The sequence below is a fragment of the Cavia porcellus genome, unplaced genomic scaffold, assembly GCF_034190915.1.
Source record: "Cavia porcellus strain 051 isolate PalLab524CR breed Dunkin Hartley unplaced genomic scaffold, mCavPor4.1 scaffold_11, whole genome shotgun sequence".
NCBI classification, from domain to species: domain Eukaryota; kingdom Metazoa; phylum Chordata; class Mammalia; order Rodentia; family Caviidae; genus Cavia; species Cavia porcellus.
Genome location: NW_026947494.1, coordinates 67,054,811 through 67,081,466, shown reverse-complemented (window position 1 = coordinate 67,081,466; position 26,656 = coordinate 67,054,811). Strand labels below are relative to the sequence as shown.

Sequence of the window (26,656 nt, the reverse complement as noted above, 5' to 3'; positions counted from 1 at the left end):
GCCTAGCCCAGCGCCGAAGAATTCTCCAGAGTTTGCTCACCTGTGATAAATTGGGCCTGTGTTATTTGTGAATGATTGGTGACAAGTTTACAGCTCCCCAGTGTAGAAGTGAGGAATTAATGCAGGTTGCAGTCCAGTTTGTGAACGGCAGGGGACTCAGACTGGGAGGGTCCCAGGAATCTCTCATCTGCCATCCCGGTCAGGGAACCGTATGATAGAATTGTGGGGCAGCTGAAAAGATAAGAAGTATAAAATATAGATGACTGTTTATTTTAAGAATGCGGGGAGAGACCTCCGATGCCCTGGGGTCCGGCATCTCCCCCCCCCCGCCCCCCGGGGTTGGCGATCTCTCCATGGGACACATGGAGTGGGGGCATACATGTATCTTAGTTTGGGGGTGGTGCCTTAGGGACATTAGGGATGCACAGGTAGCCCATTGATATTCGTTTAGCACCAGAGGTAAATTCCTAGGGGTGGGGAAGATAGAGCCTTAGGTAAATTCCTAGGGGTGGAGGAGATGGAGCTCCTTGGTTTTGCCTCTAAGGCTTCACCAGCTACAGTGTCCTGTCTGGGCCAAAACTCTTTCAAAGCCCATGGAAAATGAGCATTTGCTAATGCTGAGAACAGGGAAGTCATCTTAGATAAGGGATACATACCCCATCTCTGGGTCTGATGAGACACTGGAATTTTGCCCACCTAGGAGAACACACATAAGAGCCATGTCCCAGCTTACTGTTCTGGATAGTAGTCTCCTTCAGAGACTGAACCTGAGACACAGTGGAAAGAACTCACTTCTGGGTGAAACCAGAAAGAGCTACCCCCAAAATCAGTGCACTTATAGAACCTAAACACATTTAGACTAAAGAGGCTCTCCAACCTTTTAAGTTGTGGGCTTTAAAACCTTTAAATAAATTTATAAAGCACCAGGTAATGGTGCTTTGGCTCTGGCTTTTAACTATCCCTTTTAGAACTTAGTGATTACAATAGTTGCCACACTCAAAAGCAGACCACAGGGTTCCCCAGCATCTGTTTGGTGAATCCCCTTTGAAGCCAGTGGCCAAGGGAGTCAAAGGAATGTTGATCAAATGAACAGCTGGACTCCTTTCTGGAGACTAACCTCTGGTTATGTGGGCCAATACAAACTGAGAAAAACTGAGAGGTACTGGGAAGCCAGTTCCTCTTCCCAACCACAGAAAATCTCCACTTATCTATTATACTTATTTCTCTGCTGGTAGACTAGAAACTCTCCCTAAACTTCTCGGTGGATTTTAAGCTTATTTATACTACCACTCCCTTCAATTAGGCTGTGGCAGCTTGCAACAATTGTCTACCTTTTCAGCAGCTAGTAGGGGAGATTTACATTTGTGCTTTACATTTGTTAATTAAGAATAAACAGTCCTTTTCTATGTGCCTAGAAAACTGATGTGCCTTTACTAGCATATAAAATGTGATTGCAGATGATAATTTATAAATTTAACCTGTGAGCTTCAAAGATATAAAAAATTTATATAAAGTATCAGCTAAAGTATAGCCTTGTCCTGTTACTAGGAAAGTTTACCTAGGTAATTAGATAGAGGGCACAGATGCCTTGGAGACTTTGCTTGAGGGTCCAGGGTGAAGTTCCTCAAATTTATTTGTTGTCTTTATCTATATCCAAGGGAATCTTCTTCACAGAACAGAGAAATGCTCTAACTCACCTTTTTACATTAAACAAATTACTTTCTTGATATAAGGCTTAGAATAAATAGTCATTACATCTACCTAGATTTTACATTTAGTGTATGGTATAATTTATGTTAGGGTTTGCCAGAATTATATCTTAAATTTGAAATTCTGTGGATCTAAATACCAACTAAATATGAAAATACTACTAAGAAAACCTAGAATGAATTTGAAGAGTATAGTAGCATATTTAACTATCCTTCAGTGGTCAGATCTTTTGAAATAATTAACGTGGTGTATTAGCTTCCTAGGTTGCTCATGTAGATTGATTTTTTTTTAATTTGTAATTTTTTATTTTATTAATAACTTTGCAGTTCATAAAGTTGACAATGATTTGGGGGAAAGGTTACATGTATATACCACAGTTTGTTTGTTTTTTAATCCCCTTTGCTCATCCTCCCTCCAATTCCTCTATCTCATTTTTTCATTCTTATTATATATTCTTAATCTTGGCTCACGTTGTAGCACAGTACTATCTCAGTTCACAAATGTGATTCTTGCCACAATTCTGGTTGCAAACCAAGTTGGACAATAATTGAATCAAATTCAGTGGTTAGGTTATTGCAATGAATTTTTCTCTTAGAACTCCATTCATAGTGTTCTAGAGATTTTGATGAGTTATACCATCGTTGTCATTAACTTCCACAAATTATAAAATTTCTTCTTTGGTGTCTTCTGTGATCCATTGATTGTTTAGAAATATATTGTTAATTTTCCTGGCATGATAGCCTCTCCTGAGATTTTATCTGTCATTGATTTTTTTTTTCTTTTTTCTCTTTTTGAGATAACATTTCACTATGTACTTCAGGCTGGCCTTAAACTCACTTTGTAACCCAAACTGGCCTTGAACTCACAGCTGTCCTCTTGCCTCAGACTTCCATGTGCTGGGATTACAGGTGTGCACCACTATGCCCAGCTCTGTCATTGATTTCCATTTTCATTGCACAGTGATTTGAAAATATGCATAAGAGTAACTTCTATTCTTTTATATTTACTTAACCAGGCTTTGTGGGTTAATATGTGATTCATTTTGTAAAATGTACCACATGCTGCTGCAAAGAATGTATACTCTGTTGTAGGGCATTGGGATTGTCTATACATAACCATTAAGTACATATGTTCAAGGTTTGGTTCAGCTCTGAAATTTCTTTATTGGTTTTTTTATTCAGTTGATATATCTCTTTGTTAAAGGTGTGGTTTTAAAATTCTCTTCTATGATTGGGTTTATTTTCTTTTTCAAATTCAGTAGTTTTTATGAAATAAAGTATTCAGTGCATATATGTTTACTAATGTTATCTCTTTGTTGGATTGTTCCCCATGCTAGTATTTAGTGACCTTCGTTGTCTCTTCTAATCAGTTTTAGCTTAAAATTTATCATGTCTGATATTAGAATTGATACCCTTGCTTGTTTTCAGAGTCTTGGCAATGTTGTTTTCCATCCTTTAATTTATAGTCTATGAATTTCTTTTTTGATTAGCAGAGTTTCTTGAATGCAACAGATTATTGGATTCTGTTTTTTGCTCCAATCTGCCAGTCTGTGTCTTACCTTTGGAGAGTTGAGGCTGTTAATACTGAGATGTATTATTAAGATGTGTTGGTTATTTACTATCACTGCCTTCTTTATTTGCTAGTGTATGATTTGCTTTCCTTTTCCTGATGTTTTCTGTTGCTTTTATTCATTGATTTCACTAGTTTTCTTGGTGTTTTTAGGTGTGTCTAATCCATTGTTTCTGTCAAGAATATTCTTGAGTATTTTCCTTAGATCTGGTTTAGCACTCACATCTTCTCAACTGGTCATTTTCATGGAAGTACCTTATTTTCTATTTTGAAGAATAGCTTTGTGGGTAAATTAATCTGGATTATAAATTATTTGCTATTAGAGCTTAAAATTGTTCACCCCAAGCTCTTCTGGCCTTGAATGTTTGTACTGAAAAGTCTGCTTTGATTCTAATTGTTTGACATCTGTATGTGATTTTGTTTTGGGTTTTTTTTTTTTTTTTTTTTTGGTTGCTTTTAAAATTCTGGGTTTTTGTTGACTGCCTGGTAATTTAAGGATATGCCTTAATAAATATTAAGGATATGCTTTTTTCATCATAATTGTTTGGTGTTTGTCTTAATTTTCTCATTGCTGAGACAAACTACCCAACACCCATAGTTAAAGAAAGAAAGGTTTATTTGATTCACAGAGAGATTTATAGTTTATAGAGATTTCAGTTCATAGTTGGCTAACTCCAAGACAGGGTGGCATGACAGGGTCATCACAGAGGAGAAACAGTTCATAGCAGGCAGGAAGCTACAAACAACAAGCAGTGGCAATAGCTGCTCTCTTTCTGTTTTATCCATGCTACCTGCCCCAAAGAAGATAGCATTCACAGTCTTAATGCTAGCATTACATTGTAAATCAATCCCAGCATTACAGTCCTGATCCCAGCATCTCACACCCTAGATCCAGCCTCTTGACATGAGCCATATAAACATAAACTATAAGCGTCACTTACTTGTATATTACACTCTTTCATTATATTCGGAAAATTCTCTTCCATGATTTCAGTAAGCGTGTTTGTTAGTGAATCCATGTGTCCATCAACTAGTTTTTCTCTTACACTGATTATCATTAGATCATTCTTCTTGTCGTCTAGTAACTGCTAGGTAGTTTTGTTCTCTTTTCTTTTTGGCTTCTGTGAGCTCTTTATCATGATTCACTATTTTGTTCTCAGTTTTGGACACTCTTCACGTTGGTCAATTCTGCAATGTGTGAATTCTATACAGTTTCTTTATTTTAGGTATTTCTGTCTGATATCTTTTCAAGGATTCCATATCCTTTTTGAATCTGTTACTCAAATTTTAATCTGTTTTGGTTAGCTTATCCAGTTTTCACCAAAATCACGGTGTACATTTTAAGTAAAATTGCTGTGAGCTTCTAATTCATTTGCTCTCTGAACTCATCTGTTTTCTTCATCCTTTCTATGAACTTTTCATAGGTTTTTAATACCTAGTACTTGTTTTCTTCTCCCTTTGTGACCCCTTGCTCTCTTATGAGAGTTGGGGGGAATTGTAGAGATCTATTTCCTTGTTTCTCCGTTCTCCTATGTATATCTGTGTGTGTTTGTTATCCATAGCTCCCTCTTTCCCCACCTTTGGGCAGGGGGTTACTGTAGGTTGGTTCTAGAGAAGTGAGAAGAGTTTGTGTTATCTATGGAGATTTTTAGGAAGACGTTGCCTCCTCATGAATAGTTTTCAGTTTTGTATGTACAGTACTAGTATTTACCCTATGTGTTACTTTATGTGATTTTTGCTTTCTTCTGGTTATAATAGCATCCATAAATTTGATCTTATAGCACTTCCATATGGTAGTCATTGTTTTCACACTTACCTGTTTTATTCTCTATGCAAACTTTCACTGTTTTTGGTTCTACGATGAGGTGAGATGGGATGGGGAGAATAGGGGAGTGTTCAGATGAGAAGTGTTAGATACTGAGTGGAAGGTTTTCAGGGGTAAACAAGATAAGGATGTGAAGTCATATTTTTATTAGAATACTTAAAGTTGAGTTGAAGATTAGTATTGAGAGTTTGCAGAGGTTAGGTGCACAGGTGAGGTATGTGACTTTTGCAAATAAGGTAGCTTGCTTTTGGGCCCTGCTGAATGGAGCAGCATATTCCGTTCTTTAACTTTCAGTCATCTTTTTATTTTCAGCAACTTCCAGCCCTTGACATTGAGAGTTATAATTGTAACATGATTACCGAATCCTGCCATTGTATTATTTTTCTGATGGTGATCCCTTTATATTTTTATTATAACAAAAGGGAGAATCCTCATCTCTTTAAGCCCACTCTATCTCTTCAGTCCAGATTTTTGTGGTACAGGGGGATCAAACTCACAACATCATGCTTGCCATGAAGGCGCTTAGGCTGCAGAGCTAAATCCCCAGCCCTAAATGGAAGTTTTTGTTTGTTTGGTACTGAGGATTGAACTCACAGCCTTGCACTTACCAGGCAAGTACTTTAGCCACTGAGCTAAAGTACCCACCTCATCTCTTTAAGATTCCCTTTTTTTTTTTTTTTCCTTTTTATGTAGTGCTAGTTTAGTGATCATGTATTTTTTTAAGATTCCTTGTCATGAAAAGTCTTCATTTCCTGTCAATTTTGAAGTCTAATTTTGCAGGATGGGAAACTATCCGACCAGTCTGGCTTTTCCCACGGAGCACAAGACCACTGTGTCCCTCCCAGCTGGAGCTCGCACTGATTAAACTTCTCAGGGAGTCTGACTAGCCTGCCACTCTGCATATCTGTCTCTGTGACCATCTCCTATCCAGTCCCTGTGATAGAGTGACCCAAGAACCCGAGAGTGTAGTTGTTCCGTTACTTCTGATTCCTGGAATAACTCAGTGTTAAACAATAAAACCTTTCCTGAAATGATTATATCATTCCCAAAACAGTAGGCGTGGTACTGGATTTCTTCTCCAACTGTAGTTTGCCACACAGTTATTGCTTTCAAAGTAAAACCCCACCCTATATTTGCCCTTTACAGTAATCTTGGGCTTTTGAGTGCTGCAGTCTGTTATTTCTCCCAGAGCCATCCCCTCTCTGGGCTCACCTTGTTTTTACAAAGGTAAGACCTCCTCCCTAGTGCGGGATAGCCTTCCAGACTGCTTTGTTCTGTGTTGTCTTCAATTTCTCCAGTTTTTCTGTGTTTTCTGGTCTTCTTATCAGCTCTTTATTGATTCCTGGAGTTCTTCTCTTTTCTATATTGTTTTCATGCATCTCAATTCCAGGTCTCAGAAAGCCTGTGATGTGCTGCCAGCATTAATGTTACCATTTTATTCTGTCAGACTATGAATGTTGAAGGAAAAGAATCCTGCCTGTAACACAGAATTGAAGAACTAGTCAGAAACTTAGAGACTTCTGGGACAGCACTGTTATGGTTAAGTGTTCTGCATCTTTACTATCCAACATGGCAGCCACTGGTCATCTGTGCCTTTTGAGTACATGAAATATGTCTGATGAAACAGAGAAGCTAAAATTTTAACTTAATTTTCAGCAATTTAAATATAAATGCCACAAGTGGAAAGTGCCTAACATTTGGAAATGCAGACCTTTGATCTGTCTCATTACTCAAAGTGACTGAGAGATGAGACCAAAATCTTACAGAATTACTGAAGTCATTACTTCAGAATTATTGAAATAATTTTGATGTAGATGGAGTTCTCAGATTTTTAATGGATTTTTGCTATTTTTTTCTATAAGACATATGATCCATCTTACTTTATAGCTGTGACATTGACAAATGGGTATTAGAAATGTCATCAAAATCATTTTTATTTTAACTTTTAAAGATGTTTGCCTATAGCAAAGGCTTAAAGTAGTTCACTAAGATTTTAGTTGTTAAATTGAAGAGTCTTTAAATAAATTTATCTCTGTAAGAGAAAAACTGATAGTAACTTTTAAAAAGTCTGTAATTCATTTGGAACAAGTGAATAGGTACATGCTCAGAAAATCTAAATCTGAAAAATCATTTCACAAAGGAAAAGTTTTCTTTTTCAAGACAAAAATGTGTTGTTAACTTAGTAGTTTACTATAATCCCAACACTTGGGAGGCTGAAGCAAGAGGATCGTTGTAAGTGCAAGACCAGCCTGGGCTACAAAGTGAGCTCAAGGCCAGCCTGAACGGCATAGTAAGACTCTGCATCAAAAAGACAAAAAAAAAAAAAAAATTAGTAGGTTAGCTTATTATTTTATTCTTTCCTTGCATGTTTTGATCAGATTCTCTCACATAGTAAACTTACTTTATTTTATTGGTAGTGGGAATCAAACTCAGGACTTCAGGCTTGCTAGACAAGTGCTGTATCACTGAGCTATATCTTTAGGCCCAGTAAACTAATTTTAGACTTTGAGAAAAAAGTTACAGAAATTTCATAGGGTTATATGTACCCTTTACCTAGTTTCCCCTAATGTTAGCATCTTTTGTGGTGGAACTGTGATTATCAGACTCCAGAAGTTCACATTGGTGCCACCTGGCTGATTGACCTCAGCGTTCACCAATGTCCTCGTTTATTCCAGGATCCCACATTGCATTAGATTGTTACTTATTATTTCCTCCACTTCAGTCTTTTTTTAAACAGTTTTTTTCAGTTATTTTGTAGTGTTCATAACTTTGAGTTTATGTTATGTGATTTTTTTTTCATGCTTTGACTGAAATTATTTGTTTTTAAAAACTACCTAAGAATCAGTTATGGTGGTGCATATATCTCAGCACTCTGGGAAACTGAGGCAGGAGAATCCCAGCCCCACAAGTCCCAGCCCCACAAGCAACTGAGCAAGACCCTGTATTAAATTTTTTTTAATTTTAGAATTGGTTGGGGATGAGCTTTAGAAATTTTGCTGATGGAAACTTTTTTATATAATAAATGTATATTAAAATTAATTTAGAATACAGCCCATCAAAACATTCACATGACTCATCAAACGTAAGAATAGTGACTTTAAAAAGCTAAAGCATCTCTAGATAGTTCATGGATGAGGTTAGTAGAATTTCACTAATAGATGTAAACTGTTCAATAATAAGAAAGAAAAACTTTTTAGCTGAGGCAGTTCTTATTGGAAGGTTAAAGGAATTGTAATGAGAATGGTCTTCCCAACTAAGAGGATTGTCTTTGTATAGAAAATTATCTTGGTTGAGAAACTTCATTAGATAATTTGCCACATAGAATATTAATGATGAGAAGGAGATAGCTCTCATCTTTTACGAGTGACCCTGGAATTATTGTAAGAAGTTAAATCACTAGGCTAGTCCAGGTCTAGTCTATCATGTGACATCAAGTATTTTGCAATAAATTTGTATGTCTTTGGCATTTAAAAATCCTGAACATTATAAATCAGTAAGAATTTCAAAAGTAATACTATGTGAGATGACCCAAAGCTTAATCTTATTGACACTTGAAAACATCCATTTGGTATTCTTTTTTTAAAGTATACTTTTAGATGTTTAGATTATATATATATATATATATATATATATATATATATATATATCTCAAAAGAGAATGGGTACCATTGGGTGTGGTAGCATATATCTGTATTCAAGCTACTCAAGAGGCTAAGGCAGGAAGAGACCCGAGTTGAATACGAGAATAGCCTGGGCAACATAGCAAGACCAGGTCTGGGGCAGGGCAGAGAGAGGAAAGAATGAGTAGTACCTGTACTTTTTTTTTTTTTTTTGTCTTTTTCCTTTTTATTGGTACCGGGGATCGAACTCACAACTACCTGCTTGCAAGGCAGGTGCTTATGCCACTGAGCTAAATCCCCAGCCCCTGTACCTGTACTTTTATAAAGGAAGCAGGAACTAGTCCATGTTCAGTCCAGTACTTGGGTAATTTTTATATTTCTTCACTAGGAATGTTGCCCTGATGTTTTTCTGTTTTTATTGCTGAACACATTCTGAGGTAAAGAACAGAAATGGTGCTGCCACTTCAGAAACAGAATTCAGTGTAACAAATGGAAATTTCTTCTTACTTTAGTACAGCAATCAGCAAACACTGGGAGGCTGAACTGGCTGCCCTCAAAGGAAACAATGCCAAGCTCACTGCAGCCCTGTTGGAGTCCACTGCTAACGTGAAGCAATGGAAGCAGCAGCTGGCCGCCTACCAGGAGGAAGCAGAGCGCCTGCACAAGCGGGTGAGTGCAGTGCTCCACCTCAGGGCTCAGGGCAGGGGCAGTCCAGAGTGCGGCAGGAAGATCCCAGTGCACAGGCAGCTTTCTGGTGGGTTGGTCATCAGGACACACACATGGGTGGCATTATGTTGGTTTGTTTGCTTAAGGAAAATCCATAGTTTAATGAGAACGAAGATAGGCGGCTTTTAAAGTCAAATGAGCTAATTGCCCTTCTAAACTTTAGCTCAGTAGTTTCATCTATAAAAAAATGTATACTGTGTACAATTCATTGTTTTTTATATTTATTGTATTTTAAAGAATAATTTGAAAAACATAGACAACTCTGTATTTAAAATTGGAAATATTAGTGATTTGAGGCAGAAAAAGAAATCACAAAGCCCAACTCCATTAATATCAGGAACCTAAACAATTTTTTTTATTCAAAGCATAGGAATGCATTCACCCTACAGGAAGCAGATGCCAGTAATTTCCCTTTCAAGAAGGACTCCATAGACAATAGAGAATGGTCTTAGCAAAGGCATAATGTGAGGTTGGAGATAGAATGGGGTGTCAAGGAAGTGAGTAGGAACAGAATAGAAACAAAAAGGTAGAGTTACAAACCTGCAAACAGCTGGGGTTTAGCTCAGAGTGGCCTAAGCACCTGCCTCGCAAGTACGAGGTCATGAGTTTGATCCCAGGTACCAGGTAGATAGATAGATAGATAGATAGATAGATAGATAGATAGATAGATAGATTAAATAATAAAAACCTGAGAACAGTTCTGTCTGATGTGTAAAAATTTCCATATGCAGCAGATGGGAAAGGGAGTCATTTGATAGGCATATACTTTTCTAGATTTGTAAAGTGAAAAAATGTGGCCATCTGTCTCTGCAATGTGAATATACCTAACATACTACTGAACCATACACTTAAAAATTAAATGTTATTATCATAAAAAATAACTTTTAACAATTAAATATAGGCAATACACACTTATTTAGGAGCTACCATGTTATCATCCTTGCCCTTAAAGAAGTTTCACTCTGTCAGGTGGATTTAGGGCCCCGAAATCCTTAATACTTATTAGAGGAAATATTATAACTCCCAACCTGTTAAGTGTCAGATATGCCAAGTTCATATTTTCCAAATTCAAAGAATAAATTCTAAGAAACAGTAGAGGTTGAATAGGAAATATAGGCCAAGGACATAGCTCAGCAGTACAACTCCTGCCTGGCAAGCACAAGGCCACAAGTTTGATTTCCAGTACCAAAAAAAAGAGTAGAAAATATTTACTGAGGGGGAGAGATACAGCTCCTAAGAGACAGGAGGGGTCCTGAGTGAGTTGCCAATGAGCCCACTTTTCAAAGGAAGTTTTATAGAGCACAATCACAAAGTGGATACAAAATCATGAAGTGAGTACAACATGAGACAAAAGTGATCAACCAATAAGGTTATAAGATAGCCACATGGGTAATATTGATCCAGTGACAAAGCAAGTCACATAGCAAGTGTTCATGGAAAGAACAAAGAACTTTTCAGGAAGGGATGAGGGGGTCTTAGTTGCCTACCAAGGTGACTGATACCTATCAAGACTTTATTGTTCCAAGTGTTACAACTTCTCCCTTGGGAGGCATGAGGCCTTGTCATCATGTCTTTTACTGGAGGCTTGTCCTCTAACAAATGCACCTGTGGCCATAGTTGTAATGTGTTTTTAATGTTTTGTATTGACTCTGCCTGCCTATAATATTTCTACCTAACTTATCTGTCTATAGTAAGTTGACGATTAAAGAATTAGGAAATGACCTCTTTATTTACTCTCATATGTCCAGTGTTCTTGCCTTCCTGTAGGTCTGAATTTCTGTCAGATGTCATTTCCCTGCAGCCCGCATGGCCTCCTTTAGCATTTGGTTTTTTTGCAGGTATACTGGTAACAAATTATCTTACCTTTTGTTCAGACAGGTTTGTCTCTTGACTACTGCTTCCATTCCTGGATTTTTTTTTCACATAGTCATTTTAACTGTATATTGCACATTGAAATGAAGTTTTGTGGAGACCATACTTTTGCTGTCTTCCTTTGAAGATTACAGATTTTTGTTATCAGCAGACGGTTAAATTACTTGTGGATTAACTTGATTTTGTGGAATTGTGAACCTGCATGTTGCTAGGGTTGATTTATTTTAATATTTCCTTAATTCTAAGGTAAATCACTTAGTCCCAGGAAACCTTGAAGACACAATTGTTCTGGGTGTCACAGAAGCTGGGACTAGTGTGGCAGGATGGAACTGCTGACTCTTTCTATCCAGTCAGTGCTGCTGGAGCTTGGTTCTTTAAGTATTCCTCATGTTTCTCAGCCCCTGGGGTCTCAACTGTGCCTGTTAACTGGGGTTAGCTAAAGCATGAGTACTTACTGGGGGCCCCTTCCCTTTAACCGCCTATCTTCTGGCTGCTCCACTCATTCTGAGGAGCACCACGGTGCTCAGGCTCCTCAAGGGAGTGAAACTGTAGTTTTCAGCATGAGTGCATCCAAGTAGTTTAGCTAGTTAGCAAGTGCCCACCTGCAGGCGAAAGATGAATGTATTTTACCCAAAGTAACTACTTTCTTTCAGTGTTCTGTCTGTCTGGTTACTTATCAGGGCCTTCAAACAGTTGATTTTTATGTTTTATACACAGTTTGTGATTTTAATCTATGGAAAATTGATCTAATAATCATCATTATCAGAACTGGAACTGCCCTTTAGAAATATGTTTATTTAAGTAGAACAGGAGAGTTCTAAGGGCTTGTACAAATAAGGTTGGCCATCTGGAAAAAGTGCAGTGGGCCGAGAGCTGGTAGCTTGGCAGGGTCAGGATAATTTCCCATCATCTGAGAGAGAACAGTCCAGGGAAGTCAAGCAGGTATACATGAACATGACTTATTCTCAGATCAAGCCTAGCCTGCTTTTAACTGAAAGTATATATATTTTGGCTAAAGAGGAGAGTTAAACCAGTTAGAGAAGTATAAATCAAATCTCAGGAGGCAGAGGCAGAAGGATCTCTGTAAGTTCAAGGCCAGCTTGGGCTACCTGTTGAGTTCAAGGTCAGCCTGAACTACATAGTGAGACCTGTCTCAAAAACCGAAAAGTAAAAATCTCACTATATGCTGGGAGAAAAAAGAAGAGGAAGCTAGCCTAGCTCTTTGAGTTTTTAGTACATTGTTACTAATTAAAGAATTGTCATCTTTCTTATAAGAAGCACCATCAATACAAAATCATTCTAGAACTGAAGACTATACGTTGCATTTTAAGCATATGTGTTCTTCTAAATTCCATTACATTTTGGAAATGTACTTGAAAAACTTCTCACTTCTGCAAGGCCAGTTTTCACAATCCATATTTAACTCAAAGGCTACAGATGAAAGACAGGAGACCATGTCTGATCTTGAGTATATGTTCAGAGGAAATTTGTAAAGAACATTTTTATTGTAGGAATTCTCTGCTGAAATCACTTAAGTACTATTCCTAACCTGTCCATGACCAAATATATAAATATTCCTTTGTTCTTTTTACTTGTCTTAACTGTGCATCTTTAAGGAATCTATTCATTTTATGCTGATTGTGTTACTATTTCCCAAAATTCATTATTCATGTATTAGGAGCATACTGTGTCTTCAGCAAGAAGCTTTCTTAAATTGTCATTTAATTTCACTTACGTTCTTATTGAATTTTAGGTGACAGAGCTTGAATGTGTAAGCAGCCAAGCAAATGCAGTGCACACCCATAAAACAGAGTTAAACCAGACAATACAAGAACTGGAAGAGACCCTGAAAGTCAAGGAAGAGGTATTTACCACTTCTTAACTACCCATGAAAGGCTGAGAAATTAAACATTAAAGGCTGTTAGAAATACTAGTCTGGGGCTGGGGATTTAGCTCAGTGGCTAAAGCGCCTGCCTGGCAAGCGCAAGGTCATGAGTTTGAGCCCTGGTATGAAAAAAAAAGAAAAAAGAAAAAAATACTAGTCTGTAGACTTTATGTAATAAAAGTAAGATCATGTACTTTTTAAAAATGAAATTGTTCTTTAGTGGCATGGAACTTGTCCCTTTTTTCCTCATTCTCATTCCTGTACTGTGAACTGTGTTGAACTAGTCGGGCAGTTAGCTAAGAGAGTGCCTATTACCTTCTGTATGGGGCCAGGGGCATTCATAAAATAACCAGAAGCCAGGAGAAATTAAAACAGTTTCACAAGGTGTAACTGACTCAGATTTCCAATTAAAAACTGTAATATTCTAGGAAAAGATTTGATCTCAAAGCTTGAAGCACCCTTTAAAATGGTCAGGTCATATTTCTAAATCATGCTGTATTAAGTTAGAATTATTGCTGAAGGTCATTCTGATCTAGACAGCACACCTGTAAGGTGAAGGCATCTCTCTGGAGTCAATGGAAAGAAATGTGTTCTAAATCACTGTTTCCTAAAAAGTGGGATAATCATTTCAGATAAAAATAAGGCCTTACCTTTCCTTGGTACAGTTTAAATGTTGTTAAACACATTACTTTACCATTCTAGGAAATAGAAAGATTAAAACAAGAAATTGATAATGCCAGAGAACTACAAGAACAGAGGGATTCTCTGTCTCAGAAACTACAGGTAAGCTACCATGGGACGTTTTTCACATTTCCACATAGAAAGCCATAAATCATTCTTTCATGTAGTAATGACTTTTCCTGTGACTTTATTTCATAGGTTTTAGTCATTCTTTTTTTCTAGGACTTCTGAGTTACACCTGATCTTTTCAAAAATTGCTTAGTAAATTCATTTAAGTAGTTTGTGATACTGCTGGCCAATTATAAATTATAAGTTTGGTAAGTTAGTTTTTTAATTCCTACTTTTAATATTAAAAATACCCTGAATTGGGCTGGGGATTTAGCTCAGCGGCATAAGTACCTGGTGCCTTGCAAGTGCGCAGTCTTGAGTTTAATCCCTGGTACCAAAAAAAAACCCCTGCATTTTAAAAATTTCTCAAATGATACTAATTTGAGAAGTTAAAACTGATTATGTTTAAACTCATCTACGCAATCAATATAAACAAACATCTAACATAACACAAAACTAGAAGACCAGCACATAGCAGTGTTAACAGATCCTTGTAGTTACTCATCCTTACTAAAAATAGAAAGAATTTCATATTAAATGTGTTTATGGATGAACCAGTGTCAACAAGGTCCATTTTATAGTTTATTTGAGTACATTTTTTTAAACAGTAGGATGGCAATTTTTTCATATTTTCTTAAGCTAAAAGTTTGATGACAGCTTGAAGAAATCTCAGAAGATACATTTCACTTCTATCTTCAAGCATTTTCTGGTCAGTTATCATTACCTGCAGTGCCAGACTAGCACCTACAGCTCCTGCTAGATGTCTTAAGGGCAACAGTATCATGTAACTTACTAAGAATTATAGGGACGCAGGTTTTTAAAAGAATGATACCTACTATAGCTGTTTTCCTGGACAGAATTAAACTGGAAGCCAAGAAAAAATAGAAGGATTTTAACCTTTTACTCTACTACAATATTGTTACTTTTTCTCCCTTTAAGTCTTTTATGTACTTTCTTAAATACATACAGCAACACAAATTAAAATGATATTTGAAAAATTTTTTTAAATGAATCAACTTTTTTCCATTAAAAAAATTTCTCAGATATCATTTAATTTAGCTTATTTTTCATACTGAACTAATGTATGAATTACAGCAGTAGTTGTTCCCTATTGAACACAAGTGCTATTTTTCTTTCTTTAGTCCAATTTTGCTCACTTTTTCGTGTAAATAGTATACTTCCTGATTCAAATTTGCATACCTGATTGCATCCTGTGTAGTCAGGTAGAGTGAGAGATTTTTTCAGAATTCGCTATCAAAGCTTTCTCTTGCCAACTGTTATGGCTGTGTTGGTGTGTCCTGCCAAAGCTGTTATGTGGTCGTAGGTGGGTCTTTTTTACAGGTGGCTGGGTCTACAGTGTGACTGGTTCATGGTGCAATGCTAGTATTAAGGGTGCTAGGATTAAGGATGTGATTGCTGAATCATTGCACTGACTGGTTTGGCATTACCCTAATCCCAGTAGCCTGGATCCAATATAAAGGGCAGAAAGAAGCTGCTTTGTCCCTTTCTTACTGCTTTTGCCATCTTGTGCCTACCATATCTCCTCTGTGAAGCCACCCTGCCTTGGAGACAGCTGATTATGGACTGAAACCTGTGCAAACTGTGAGCTAAATAAACTTTTCCTCCTTTAAATTTGGGTATCAGTTATTTTGTCTCAGCAGTGAGAAGAGTAACATACCAGCTTAGGTTCTTTTCTTTTTAAGAGAGGGTCTCGCTATGTAGTTCACATCAGTCCAAAACACAGTAGGTAGCCCAATCTGACCTTGAACTCATGGCAAGCCTCCTGAATCAGCCTCCCAAGTGCTGGGATGACAAGTATGTACCATCACACCCAGATAGGTACTTTTATTACATCCCCATGGCCCTTGTCTCTGAGCAGTCTGGAAAAATAAAATTGCTTATTTTGGATTGACCTCTTCAATGCTGTCCTTTTATTTTAATCATCTGTGTAGAATAGTGGTTCTGACTAGGGGCAGTTTTGCATCCCAGGAAACATTTAACCATGTGTGGAGACATGTTTTACTTCCACCACTAGGGGAGTGTTACTGACATCTGATAGACAAAGCCAAGGGTGCTGATTCTGTGGCCCAGCATGACAGTAATGTTGAAGTTGAGAAACCCTTTTTGAGAACCAGAATATGAAGCATTTAATTAGGACTGGAAGAAGAGATGGAAGGAACCTACACCTAGTCTTTTCTTGTGTTTGTCTTGGCTTTTGAGCACAGCATAATCAGTTGTGATTGTGTTAGGCACTTAACACACGTTACCCGTAATTCTCACACTAACAGATGGAATGTTCCCATTGGCAGAGAGAAGACGTGCTAACAAGTTCAGTCAAGGCACTTAGCTACAAAGCAGTGAAGTCTACATTTTTTTGCATCTAAAATGTCTTCTTCAAGCAACAAGTGTCTAAGCTATCTCTTTATTTTAAAGTTTGTGTCAGTGTAAATTTTTTGTCACATATGCAGTAGTGTCATTTATGAAGAAAACCCAAGAGATGATTTATTCAGATCAAACTTCTGTATTATGAAAAGTGATGTTTCCCTAGTTTCTGTCTCAGTGAATTTATTACTAATGCTATTGATTTTTGAGTGTTGAGTTTGTATCCTGCTATGCTACTGAATTTACTTATCAAATCTAAGAGTTTTTTAGTGAAGTTTTTTGGGTCTTTTATGTAGAGTACTATGTCATCTGCACATAATGATAATTTAACTTCTTCCTTTCCCATCTTTATTCCTTTTATTTCTCTCTCTTGTCTAATTGCTCTGGCTAAAGTTTCCAGGACTATGTTAAGAGTGGAGACAGTGGACATCCTTGTCTTATTCCTGATTTTAGAGAGAAAACTTTCAGTTTTTGTCCATTTAGTACAATGTTGGCTGTTGGATTGGCATAGATGGCTTTTATCAGATTGAGATAAAGACCATCTATTCCAATTTCATCATGTCAAACTTTTGTGTTAAACATCTAAATATTTAGTTTCACCAATGGGGAGTGATTGAATTTTACAACTGGCATCTGAAGCCATGAATAACAATTCTTATACATTCCTTCACTGATATCAAAAGTTATTATCAGAAAACAGCCTACTAGAACTGAACCTGGAAGATTTTGGAAAACTTGAGGATGAATTAGAAAAGAGAAGGCCTCGGGAATAATCTGTATTTCTTCCAGTTACAAGAAAATTCCTTCTGTAACCTGATCCCATTTCCCCACCCCATTCCTCATACACACCTAAGTGTACCCTAGTTATCAAGTTCCAGCACCAAGCATTTAATTTAGAAAACTGAATTTATTAAAGTCCTTAGATGGCAGAGGAACTCCCAAAATTGTAGTGTGTAGAGTTAAATTGAAGGTGTGAATATGAGTTGAAAATTCATAGCTCTACCTAAATGATCATGACAGAGTTTCTAACTTCCAGGTGATTTGTTCATCTATTTTTGTTGAACTCAGGATTGAACTGAGGTTCTTCATAATGAGTTAAATCTCCAGTCCCTTTTTATAAAAGTAAATTTTGAGGCAGGGTGTGTTAAGTTGCCAAGACTGGGCTAGAACCTGAGATCCTCCTGTCTCAGTGTCCTAGAATGCTTGGATCACTGGCGTGTGCTTCCATGCCAACTAATTTCTAAATTCTGATATTTGGATATTTCTAAATATCCATGTAACACAGGCCTATTATGGCAAACTTAGAAAAGTATACCTAGCAGGGCAAAAACTTATCCTAACACGAAGTACCTTGCCCAGGTGTGTGTTTGACAATAGTTTCTTTCCTTGGGTTTATTCCCACATTCCTATAAGGATGGAAGCTTATGTTGTTTCCAGTTATGCCACAATAAATAGCATCATCATAGTAATAATCTTCTTTAAGATCAACTTTTAAGTGAGAATTGCTTAGTTTAAAATGCCTTATGCTGAGCCAGGCATGGTGATGCATGACTGTTATCCCAGCACTTGGGAGACTGACGCAGATCATCATGAGTTCAAGACCAGTCTGGACTGCAAAGTGAGACCCTGTCTCAAGAAAAAATGAGAAATGACTGTCTGGAAAGGCAATGTTCCCACTGCTTACTGATCTCCGTCATCTTTACTGTCTCATAGGAAGTGACTCCCCCAGCAGCACTGCTGGAGACTGAACCTCATTTCTTGCACAGTGCCTTGCACCTTGCTCACGCTAAGCAAGGGCTCACACTAAGCAAGGGCTCTACCACTGCATTAAATCCTTGCCACAGTGTGATGTGAAAAACACCTCCCAACCTGCAAGGTGTCAGCTGTGCAGTTCATGTCCCCAAATAGAGAATACAGAATATATCAAAGGATGAGTTTCAAGGACAAAGAAGCTGGAGACTAATAAGGGTTCATTGAGAGACAGCTCTTAAGAGATAGGAAACATCCTGAAAGGTGGTGGCCACAGAGGTTCTTTCTTCAAGGATATTTACACAGCAAAGTCCCAACATGAGTCACACTGCAGTCATCCTGCTGGGTCATGAGTACAGATGCTTAGCTATTACCATCTGTCAGGGAAGTGAGGCAGGAAGCAATGGCATCATTACTTGGAGCTGACCTATAACTTCTCATGGAGAGAGAACAAAGGCATTCCTGGAGAGGAAAGGGAGGATGGCCCCGGGTGAGCTGTTCACCTGCCTGTGGCCTGATACTGCCAAGACTTACCCAGCCTGCACACCACTCCTCATCTGGAACACATAACCCTGGGGACTGTAAACTTTCAGCTTCAGTAATGAACTACAGAGGCAGAGTTTCTGTTTGCAAAAGAAAGAAGATAGACAGCTACCTCAGAAGGCTGGGGGGATCAGAGGTAAATACTTGTGAATTTTCATCCTCACTCCTTTTGTTAGGACTAGTGCTTTCCCCGAACCTGACTGGCTCTGGCTATCTTGCGCCTGATCTGAGCGCCTCTGTCTACTCTCTTCCTGGCTGCTTGTGATGGCTAAGTGTGGGGCCTCATAGAGAGGTAGCACAGTTAGTGATTGGGTAAAGGGGATGCATGTGCTTTGTGCATTACATAAGAGTGCTTAGGCAGCTGCCCCTTATCTCCTGCATTCTGTCAGGTGGGTGAGGGGAGCTTTCATTTTCCAGCCTTTCATCTTCCTGGCTATATCCCATGTTGCCTATTGCCTCTTTCTGCTAAATTCTCATGTTCTGTCTCTACTTTTGTCTTTTTAATTGCTGGAGTCTAACTGCAGAGGCAAAAAACTGCCATTAGTACAGTTCCCTATCAATTTCTTTAATAAAGCTTAATGAGATCCTGTTTTATCCTTTTACCTGCCTGTGTCCCCTTTTTCCACAACAGTATAATCTTAGGCTGCTCTTGAGTGCACACTACTAGCTTTGCATCCCTATCTTGAGGCGTGGCCCTCTTGGGATGCACCTCCAGTCACAGTTTTGTTGTGCCTTATCCTCAGCACTGTCTCCCCCAGGCCCCAAGCTCTATCTGACTGCTTGTTCATTTCTATCTAATTTAGCTATCTATAATGGTTCACTTTTTTACTATTTTTCAATTCAGGTAAGACTAAATCCTTTTCATGCAGCACTCCATGGTCTAATCACCTTCCACACATACACGTGAGCACTGGGGAGATAGTCTAGGTCTAAACCATCGCACAGTCCCTATAGCAGTTAAATCCTGTGAAGATCATTCTGTTCTTCTCCATTTCCATATTTTAATTGATTCCCATTCCCACAGTATATTTACTTGCAGAAAGTAGTTTTGAACTGCTAATTAGCACCATTGTCCCCAAAATACCAGAGGCTACTAACTAAAGACCAGTGTGATGTCTTCAGCCTAATGAAAAAGTTAGTTGATCTACAGGTATGGTGGTGTGGCCCATGATCCCAGAACTCATTTGCAGTAGTTATATTTATTTGTCTCCTTATATTCCATGTTAGTCTCTTCCCAATTTTTCCTGATTTTAGATATGTGTTTACTGACTGTATGAAACATTAAATGATGCCAGAGTCAAAAGCAAAACAATTCCTTCAGAGAATGTGCTATCCCCCGTAATCCAATGCCCAGGCTTCGTCTCAGCCTCATCTACTCATCCCCATCTACTCATAGGCAACTGTTGCTTTGTCTTTTCCCTGTTTCTGTGTGTCTGTGTGTTGTATTTGTTTTGTTTTGTTTTGTTTTTTGAAATGGTCTCACTATGTGATTGAGACTGGTTTTGAACTCACTATGTAGCCCAGGCTGGCCTCAAACTTGCTACAATCCTCCTGCCTCAACCTCCCAGGTGCTGGGATCACAGGTGTGCACCACCACACCCAGCTCCCTGTTTCTTCTTACCAAGCAAACAGATAGGTGAGTGAGGTTTTCATCCCACCCCACCCCTTGGCTTCACAGACAGTAACAATACTCCAGATTACTCTGCTGTGCTTATTTTTTTGTTTTGTTTTGGTTGTTTTCTTTTCCTAAATATATCCTTGATATCTTGAGAGGCCATAGAGTTTTGTTCATTGTCTTTTAGACCTGTGTTGTACTTCATCTGTGTGTATCATTGTTTCTTTAGCCACCCCATTTTTATTTGAGAATTCAGATTGTTTCCAGCTTTCTGCACTAATACTAAAAGGACTAAGTGCAGTTACTTTATAATTATTAGAGGCATATATTCTGGATAAATCCAGAAAAATTTCTAAGTGAAAAAGTAAATTGATGTATAGTTTCATTAACTATTGCCAAATGCTCCATAGAAGCAGTTGTACCACTTTTCACTATAGCATTGTGAGTGTTTTTCCATAGGCCCTCCATAAAATGTTTTTAATTTTAGGCAGTGTATAGTAAGTAAAAAATGGTAACTGTGTTTCCCTTATGATGAGAGTGAGCATCATTCCTAAGCTGAAACTCCATTTCTGTGTCTTTTTATGTATGAATTTAGGTGTATCTTTTGCCTTTTTCTCTATAGAATTAATAATCCTCTTCTCCAAAACTTTCAAGTACTTCTTCAAATGGAAAATCAGAAGTATTTTCTGTATAGTGTCTTTTGACGTTGAGTGAGTTAGTGTTTGTTTATACGGTCACATTCATCATCTCCATTTATTGCCTCAGTTTGTGAAGCATAGAAAGCCCTTTCCTACATTATTATTTGGGAATTTACCTTCAGTACTTATATTACAGACAGCTAAGTTAGGTAAAAATATTATAAGCAGTCAGATAGGGAAACGCCCTCCAAGAGAGTCAGTAGAAAAGATAAAAACACATTATAACTGTAGCAGAGGCACATCTGCTAGAGGCCAAGCCTCAAGATAAAGACCGAAGGATCAGGCCTCCATGCTTCCCCAATGGATGAGTGGTAATCCCTGTTCCATAAAGTCTATACAGATTGCAGTCACCTCCATGGGTGACCAGGACCCTCAGACTCATCCCTTCCTGGAAAGTTCTTTGCTCTCTCCATGTATACGTGCTATGTGACTTGCTTCCCCACTGGATCAAGTATACCCACGCAGCTATACTTGTAACCTTAGTTTTGTCCCACGTTGTACCCATCTCTTCATTTTGCTTCATAACAAACTCTCTGCACAAAGTGGGCTCATTGGTAACCCACTTGGGACCCCTCCTGTCTCTCAGGAGCTATATCCCTCCCCTCGATAAGTATTTCCTACTCTTAACCTCTGTTGTTCCTTGGAATTCATTCTTCAGTTTTGGGGAGCATGAAAGCAGCATATCTGACATCTAGTTGGGAGTTATATTATTTCCCCCGTATCATTTAGAGGTCCTATATCATTTTTATACCACTTGTATGATTTCAAGGGTTTTGTTGTTTTGTTTTTTGGGGTTTTTTTCTGAACCAGGAATGGTCTCACGACCTCACACTTGCCAGCAGCTGCTGTGCTGCTGAGCTATATCCCCAGCCATGTTTTACATTTAGAGCTCTGTCCCTTTTAGCATGTATTCTTTTGTTTATGGTGTAAGATACAGATCTAATTTTATTTTTTCACAATTGTTTTATAATCTGTCATTCATTGTAAATATTGTATTTTTTCAGTACTTTGAAATATTCAATTTCCATTATATTTTGGTCTGTTTCTGAATTTCTTGTTCAGTTCCCTTAGACAGTATCTGTTGCTTCACCAATACCACCCTGCTTTAGTAATAGAGTCTTACAATATGTTTGAGTATCTGCCACTTAGGACAAGCAATTCCTCAGAGCTCTTCTTTTTTACTAGTTTTATAGGTGTTCTTGCTTGTTTTTATCTATAAAATTTTTGCTATAGTACTAATTTTAATGTCAACTAAAAATTAAAGTGTAAAAAATTTTATTGGAATTGCTTAGAATTTATAATCTTAGAAGCACTACTGTCTTCTAACATCATCCTGTCCAGGACCAAAGGATGTCTTTCCATTTGTTTTATGTCTGCCTTTGTGTTTTTCAAGAGTTTGTTTCAGGATTTTCATCGTGTTGATTTGGCATATTTCTAATTGTTTATTTGCAAATATTTTATTGTATTTGCTGTTGTATATTTATTTACTTTCCTGTTTTGGTTTTTTGAGACAAGATCACACTGTGTAGCCCAGGCTGGGCTTGAACTCAGCAATCATCCTGTTTCAGCCTTCTGAGTGCTGCAATTACAGCAGTATGTCACCAAACCCAGAGAAGATGTTACATTCTTTATGCTGATTTTATATTCTGCTACCCTACTAAACAGTTTCACTGTTTGAGCTTAGATTTATCATTTATTCCAGTAATTATGTCAGATTTTCTAGGTATATTAACACATAATCTGGAATAGAAGTAATTTCACCTTTTTTTTTTTTTTTTTTTTTTTGAGGCAGGGTCTCACTATGCAGTTCAGGCTGGCCTTGGGCTTATTTTGTAGCTCTGGCTGGTGTCGAACTTGCAGTGGTCCTCCTGCCTGAGCCTATGGTTACAGGCATGCACCACCTTGTCTGGCTGTTTTACTTATTTTTTTCCCACTATTCTTATTCCCCTTTGGGTTTGTCTTCCCACACTGCATCAGTTAAAATACCAGTGTGATGTTAAAACAGTGGTGAGGCTGACGGGCATCCTTACTTTGCTCCTAATCTTGGTGGAATGTCATCTGTGAAAACAACTATATTCTTTTTGGATTCCTTTTTTCTTTCCTAGGTTTATTAATATTGTTTAATATGTTATAGTATTTTCTATATTGAATTAGCTTTGCATTCCAGTGATAAACCCCAAATAAGTATAGTGTGACTTTTCTTATTTGGACATTAAATTTGGTTTCTTGTTACTTAGGATTTTTGCATGATAGTCATATGTGATACTGGTTTACAGTTTTCTTTCTTCTTTGGAGGGTGGGAACCATGTTTATAAAATTTAAATATCAAGCTCATACTTGATTTGTAAAATATTTCATACCCTGGAATAATTTATGTCATATTAGAACTATCTGGTCTTTGAAGGTTTAATAAAACTCCTCTAGTAATTGCTTAGTTACACCTCTGTTTCTTTTATAGAAAATGGTTTATTTAAACTGTAAATCTAGATTTGTAAATGTTTGAGACTTCTTATTTCTTATTTTATATACTTGTTCTTTATCCTTTTCTTTCTTAGGTAATTAATTTTAATACTATCATGCTATGTTGGATATTTTTTGAAAACTAGATACTGATTTATTAATCAGTGCCACTGCTTTTCTGTTCTAAATTTCATTAGTTTCTATTTTTATCTTTGTTATTCTTGCCTTGTGCTTTGTTTGGCTTATTTTTTTTATCGTTTTCTAAGATTTTGAAAAGGGATTAAATTGCTCTATTTTCATTCCTTCATTTATATAAATATAGAAGGCTTACTGATTTTCCTCTGATCATCACTTCAAGTGTGTCTTAATGTTTTCATTAGGCTTGTTTTTTAAAAGTCTCTTGTTACTGGCTTTATTTCCTTTTCATACCAGAGTTGTATAAAGGTTTCTAAAGTTCTTTGTGGAAGGACCCTTTTGTATTTCTATTTAGTTGTTGACTTCCAGTTTTGTTGCATTGAGGTCACAGGGTTTTAGTGTAGAATTTCTACCTTACATAATTTACTGCTTTTTTTTTTTTTTTTTTAATACTAGGAATTGAACTCAGAGCCTTGTGCTTGCCAGGCAGGCACCATGCTGCTGAGCTACATCACTGGCCCTACTGCGGCTTTTTTGTGATCTAGTATTTGATCAGTGTTTGTGAATGCTCAATGTATGTGTTATGTACATACAGTTGGATAGTGCTTTCTCAGCCAATTGAAAATATATTTTAATGAGTAACTCATATGTATGATGTATTTGTCTCTTTCTCTATATGCTGTATTATTTGCTCTGTTTTATATTTTTGATATTTAAGATTGCCTCAACTTTATAGCTGTTACCTTCGAACTTAAACCTTTTAAAAATTCTCCTAAGGCTAGGAGTGTAGCTCAGTGGTAGAGCATTTGCTTTGCATGTGCAAGGTCCTTAGTTTAATCCCCATCACACGTGCACACACAGTTTTTTTTTAAGAAGAAAAGAGACTAAGCATAGTGGTGCATGCCTGTATCCCCAGTGCTCAGAAAGCTGAGACAGAAAGATCACCATGAGTTTGAGGCCAGCCTGGGCTACATATTGCATTCAAAACTAACCTGAACTACATAATGAGACTGTCTAGACAAAATAAAAAGAAGAAGAAGAAGAAGAAGAAAAAGAAGAAGAAGAAGAGGAAGAGGAAGAGGAAGAGGAAGAAGAAAAGAAAAAGACTAGTGTTCATATTTAAACTTGCACTATCTGGTTTGTTAGTTTTAAATGATATCCTTTGATTCTGAACTACTGTTAACAGCAATTTTGGATTCTACCAAACATTACAGTACAGTCAGATTTACCAGTGACGCAGCAAACCATCGTGTTGCACTGAGAAGTGGAGGGAGCTTTTTATTTTGCTGGCAGCCCAGAGGAGTTCCGTGCTCCAGAATCTGGGTCCTGACTTTGGTTCTGGGAAGTTATATAGAGTTCATGGAGGGAAATATGAGTCAAACAAAGGCAGTTACTTCAGGGTGACACGTTTATAACTCTGAGCATCTAGTCAGCCCAAGGTGGGGTGTCAGGTGACAGGGTTGTGAAGCAGTACCCATCAAAGGGGAGAGGAGGGATGCAGCAAGGTACAGAGACTGTTAAAGTAAGAACATAACATCATCTACCAGGTGGGTTCGGGTTGGGGGAGATCCTGGAATGGTTTGTTTTTCTGTCTCCCTTTGACATTAAATAATAGCTTTAATAATGATATTAACTGTACCTTTTTATTACCTTTCACCAATATTTTATTTGTATAATTTCTACTTTGTTATAATATTTTGCTACATCATTTTTTAAGAAGCATATGTCTTTGGCTTAGTCTTTGATGTACATTATTGTATTAAATGCTCATGGTCCTAATCCATCATGCTGCTGTTAACAGAATGCTTTCAACTGGTTAATTTATAATGAATAGAATGTGTTTGTCACAGTCCTGGAGGCTGGGAAGTTCAAGATCAGCACCACTGGCTCCATGGTCTGGTGAGATTTGTGTTCTGCTCAAAACTGCACCCTGCTGCTGTTTGTTCCCCAAAGGGAGGCAGGCTGCGCCCCATCTGCAGGAAGGCACATGCTTGGTATGCTGTGAAGCCCTGTTACCAAGCTGAATCCCACACGGGACGGGGAGGAGGCTACATGCCTCCCATAGGGAGTGCTCTCTCATTGGAGGAAACCTGACCTTTTGTTGGTGCTCATCCTGCATCTTCCTGAGTTCTTGCATGGTTAAGCCTTGGGCAGGAGAATCGCCATGAGTTCAAGGCCAGCCTACCCTATATAGTAAGACCTTATTTCCAAAGCGTAATTCTTTGTTAGACCAGATTTTAGATTTCCATGTTTATTTTCCCCTTTATTAATACGACCCAAAAGGCTTTTCTCTCCCACATTCATTCCCCTTTTCAGAAGTACCCTCTGCCTTTTCACCATTGACTCTTCACATGTTGTGTACTTTCTAGAATTTGCTTTTCCTTCAGCATTTTGGGACTCACAGTGGTCTTTCTCTTTCTTGTGGCTATTGCAGTCTAGTGTTGTCCTGTCTCCTACTTACATGAACTTATGGCATTTGCAGGTTTTAGTCTTGTTACTTGTTGACACAGTTTGGGGAGGATGGTTGGCAGTTCAGTGTACATAGTCACTATGACCTTGGCTACACACACACACACACAAAGAACTAAACCAAGTTTCTTTGGTTTAGTTCTTTGTGTGTGTGTGTGTGTGTCTTTTTCAGACAGGGTCTCTCTTTGCAGTTCAGGCTGGCCTTGAGCTCACTTTGTAGTCCAGGCTGGTCTCAAATTTGCAATGATTCTCCTGCCTCAGCCTCCCAAGTGTTGGGATTACAGGGATGAGCCACCACACCCGGCTGGTTTAGTTCTTTACTACCTTCCTCCTAAAATTCATGTTGTATTAGAACAGGAACTGTCATATGGCTTTATCTCCAGTGTCTAGCCATGGAAGCTGTTCAATAATTAATTTTTGAAAAATTCTTTGTCACTGTGTATATGTGTGTCTTTTACCCATTTTTCTGCATAAAAACTATGCATTAATACTTGTCTTGACTTATATGTCCAATTGTTATAGGAATGATATAGGGCCTCCAAATGACATAAAGGAAGTATTCCAGCTCCCAACCTGCTAGATGTCTGATATACCAAGTTCATGTTCCCC

At 37.8% G+C, this 26,656-nt stretch overlaps 1 protein-coding gene across 5 annotated transcripts in view; it reads left to right on the top strand.

The window, feature by feature from the left end:
- Positions 1-26,656, top strand: part of Homer1 (homer scaffold protein 1) — a 167,340-nt gene that overhangs the window by 107,917 nt on the left and 32,767 nt on the right. For all 5 annotated transcript variants that reach the window (XM_063258414.1, XM_063258413.1, XM_063258415.1 and 2 more), the window contains exons 6-8: positions 9,237-9,393; positions 13,076-13,186; positions 13,910-13,990. In XM_063258414.1, the coding sequence (XP_063114484.1) occupies positions 9,237-9,393; positions 13,076-13,186; positions 13,910-13,990 (349 nt within the window). The remainder of the gene's footprint in view (positions 1-9,236; positions 9,394-13,075; positions 13,187-13,909; positions 13,991-26,656) is intronic.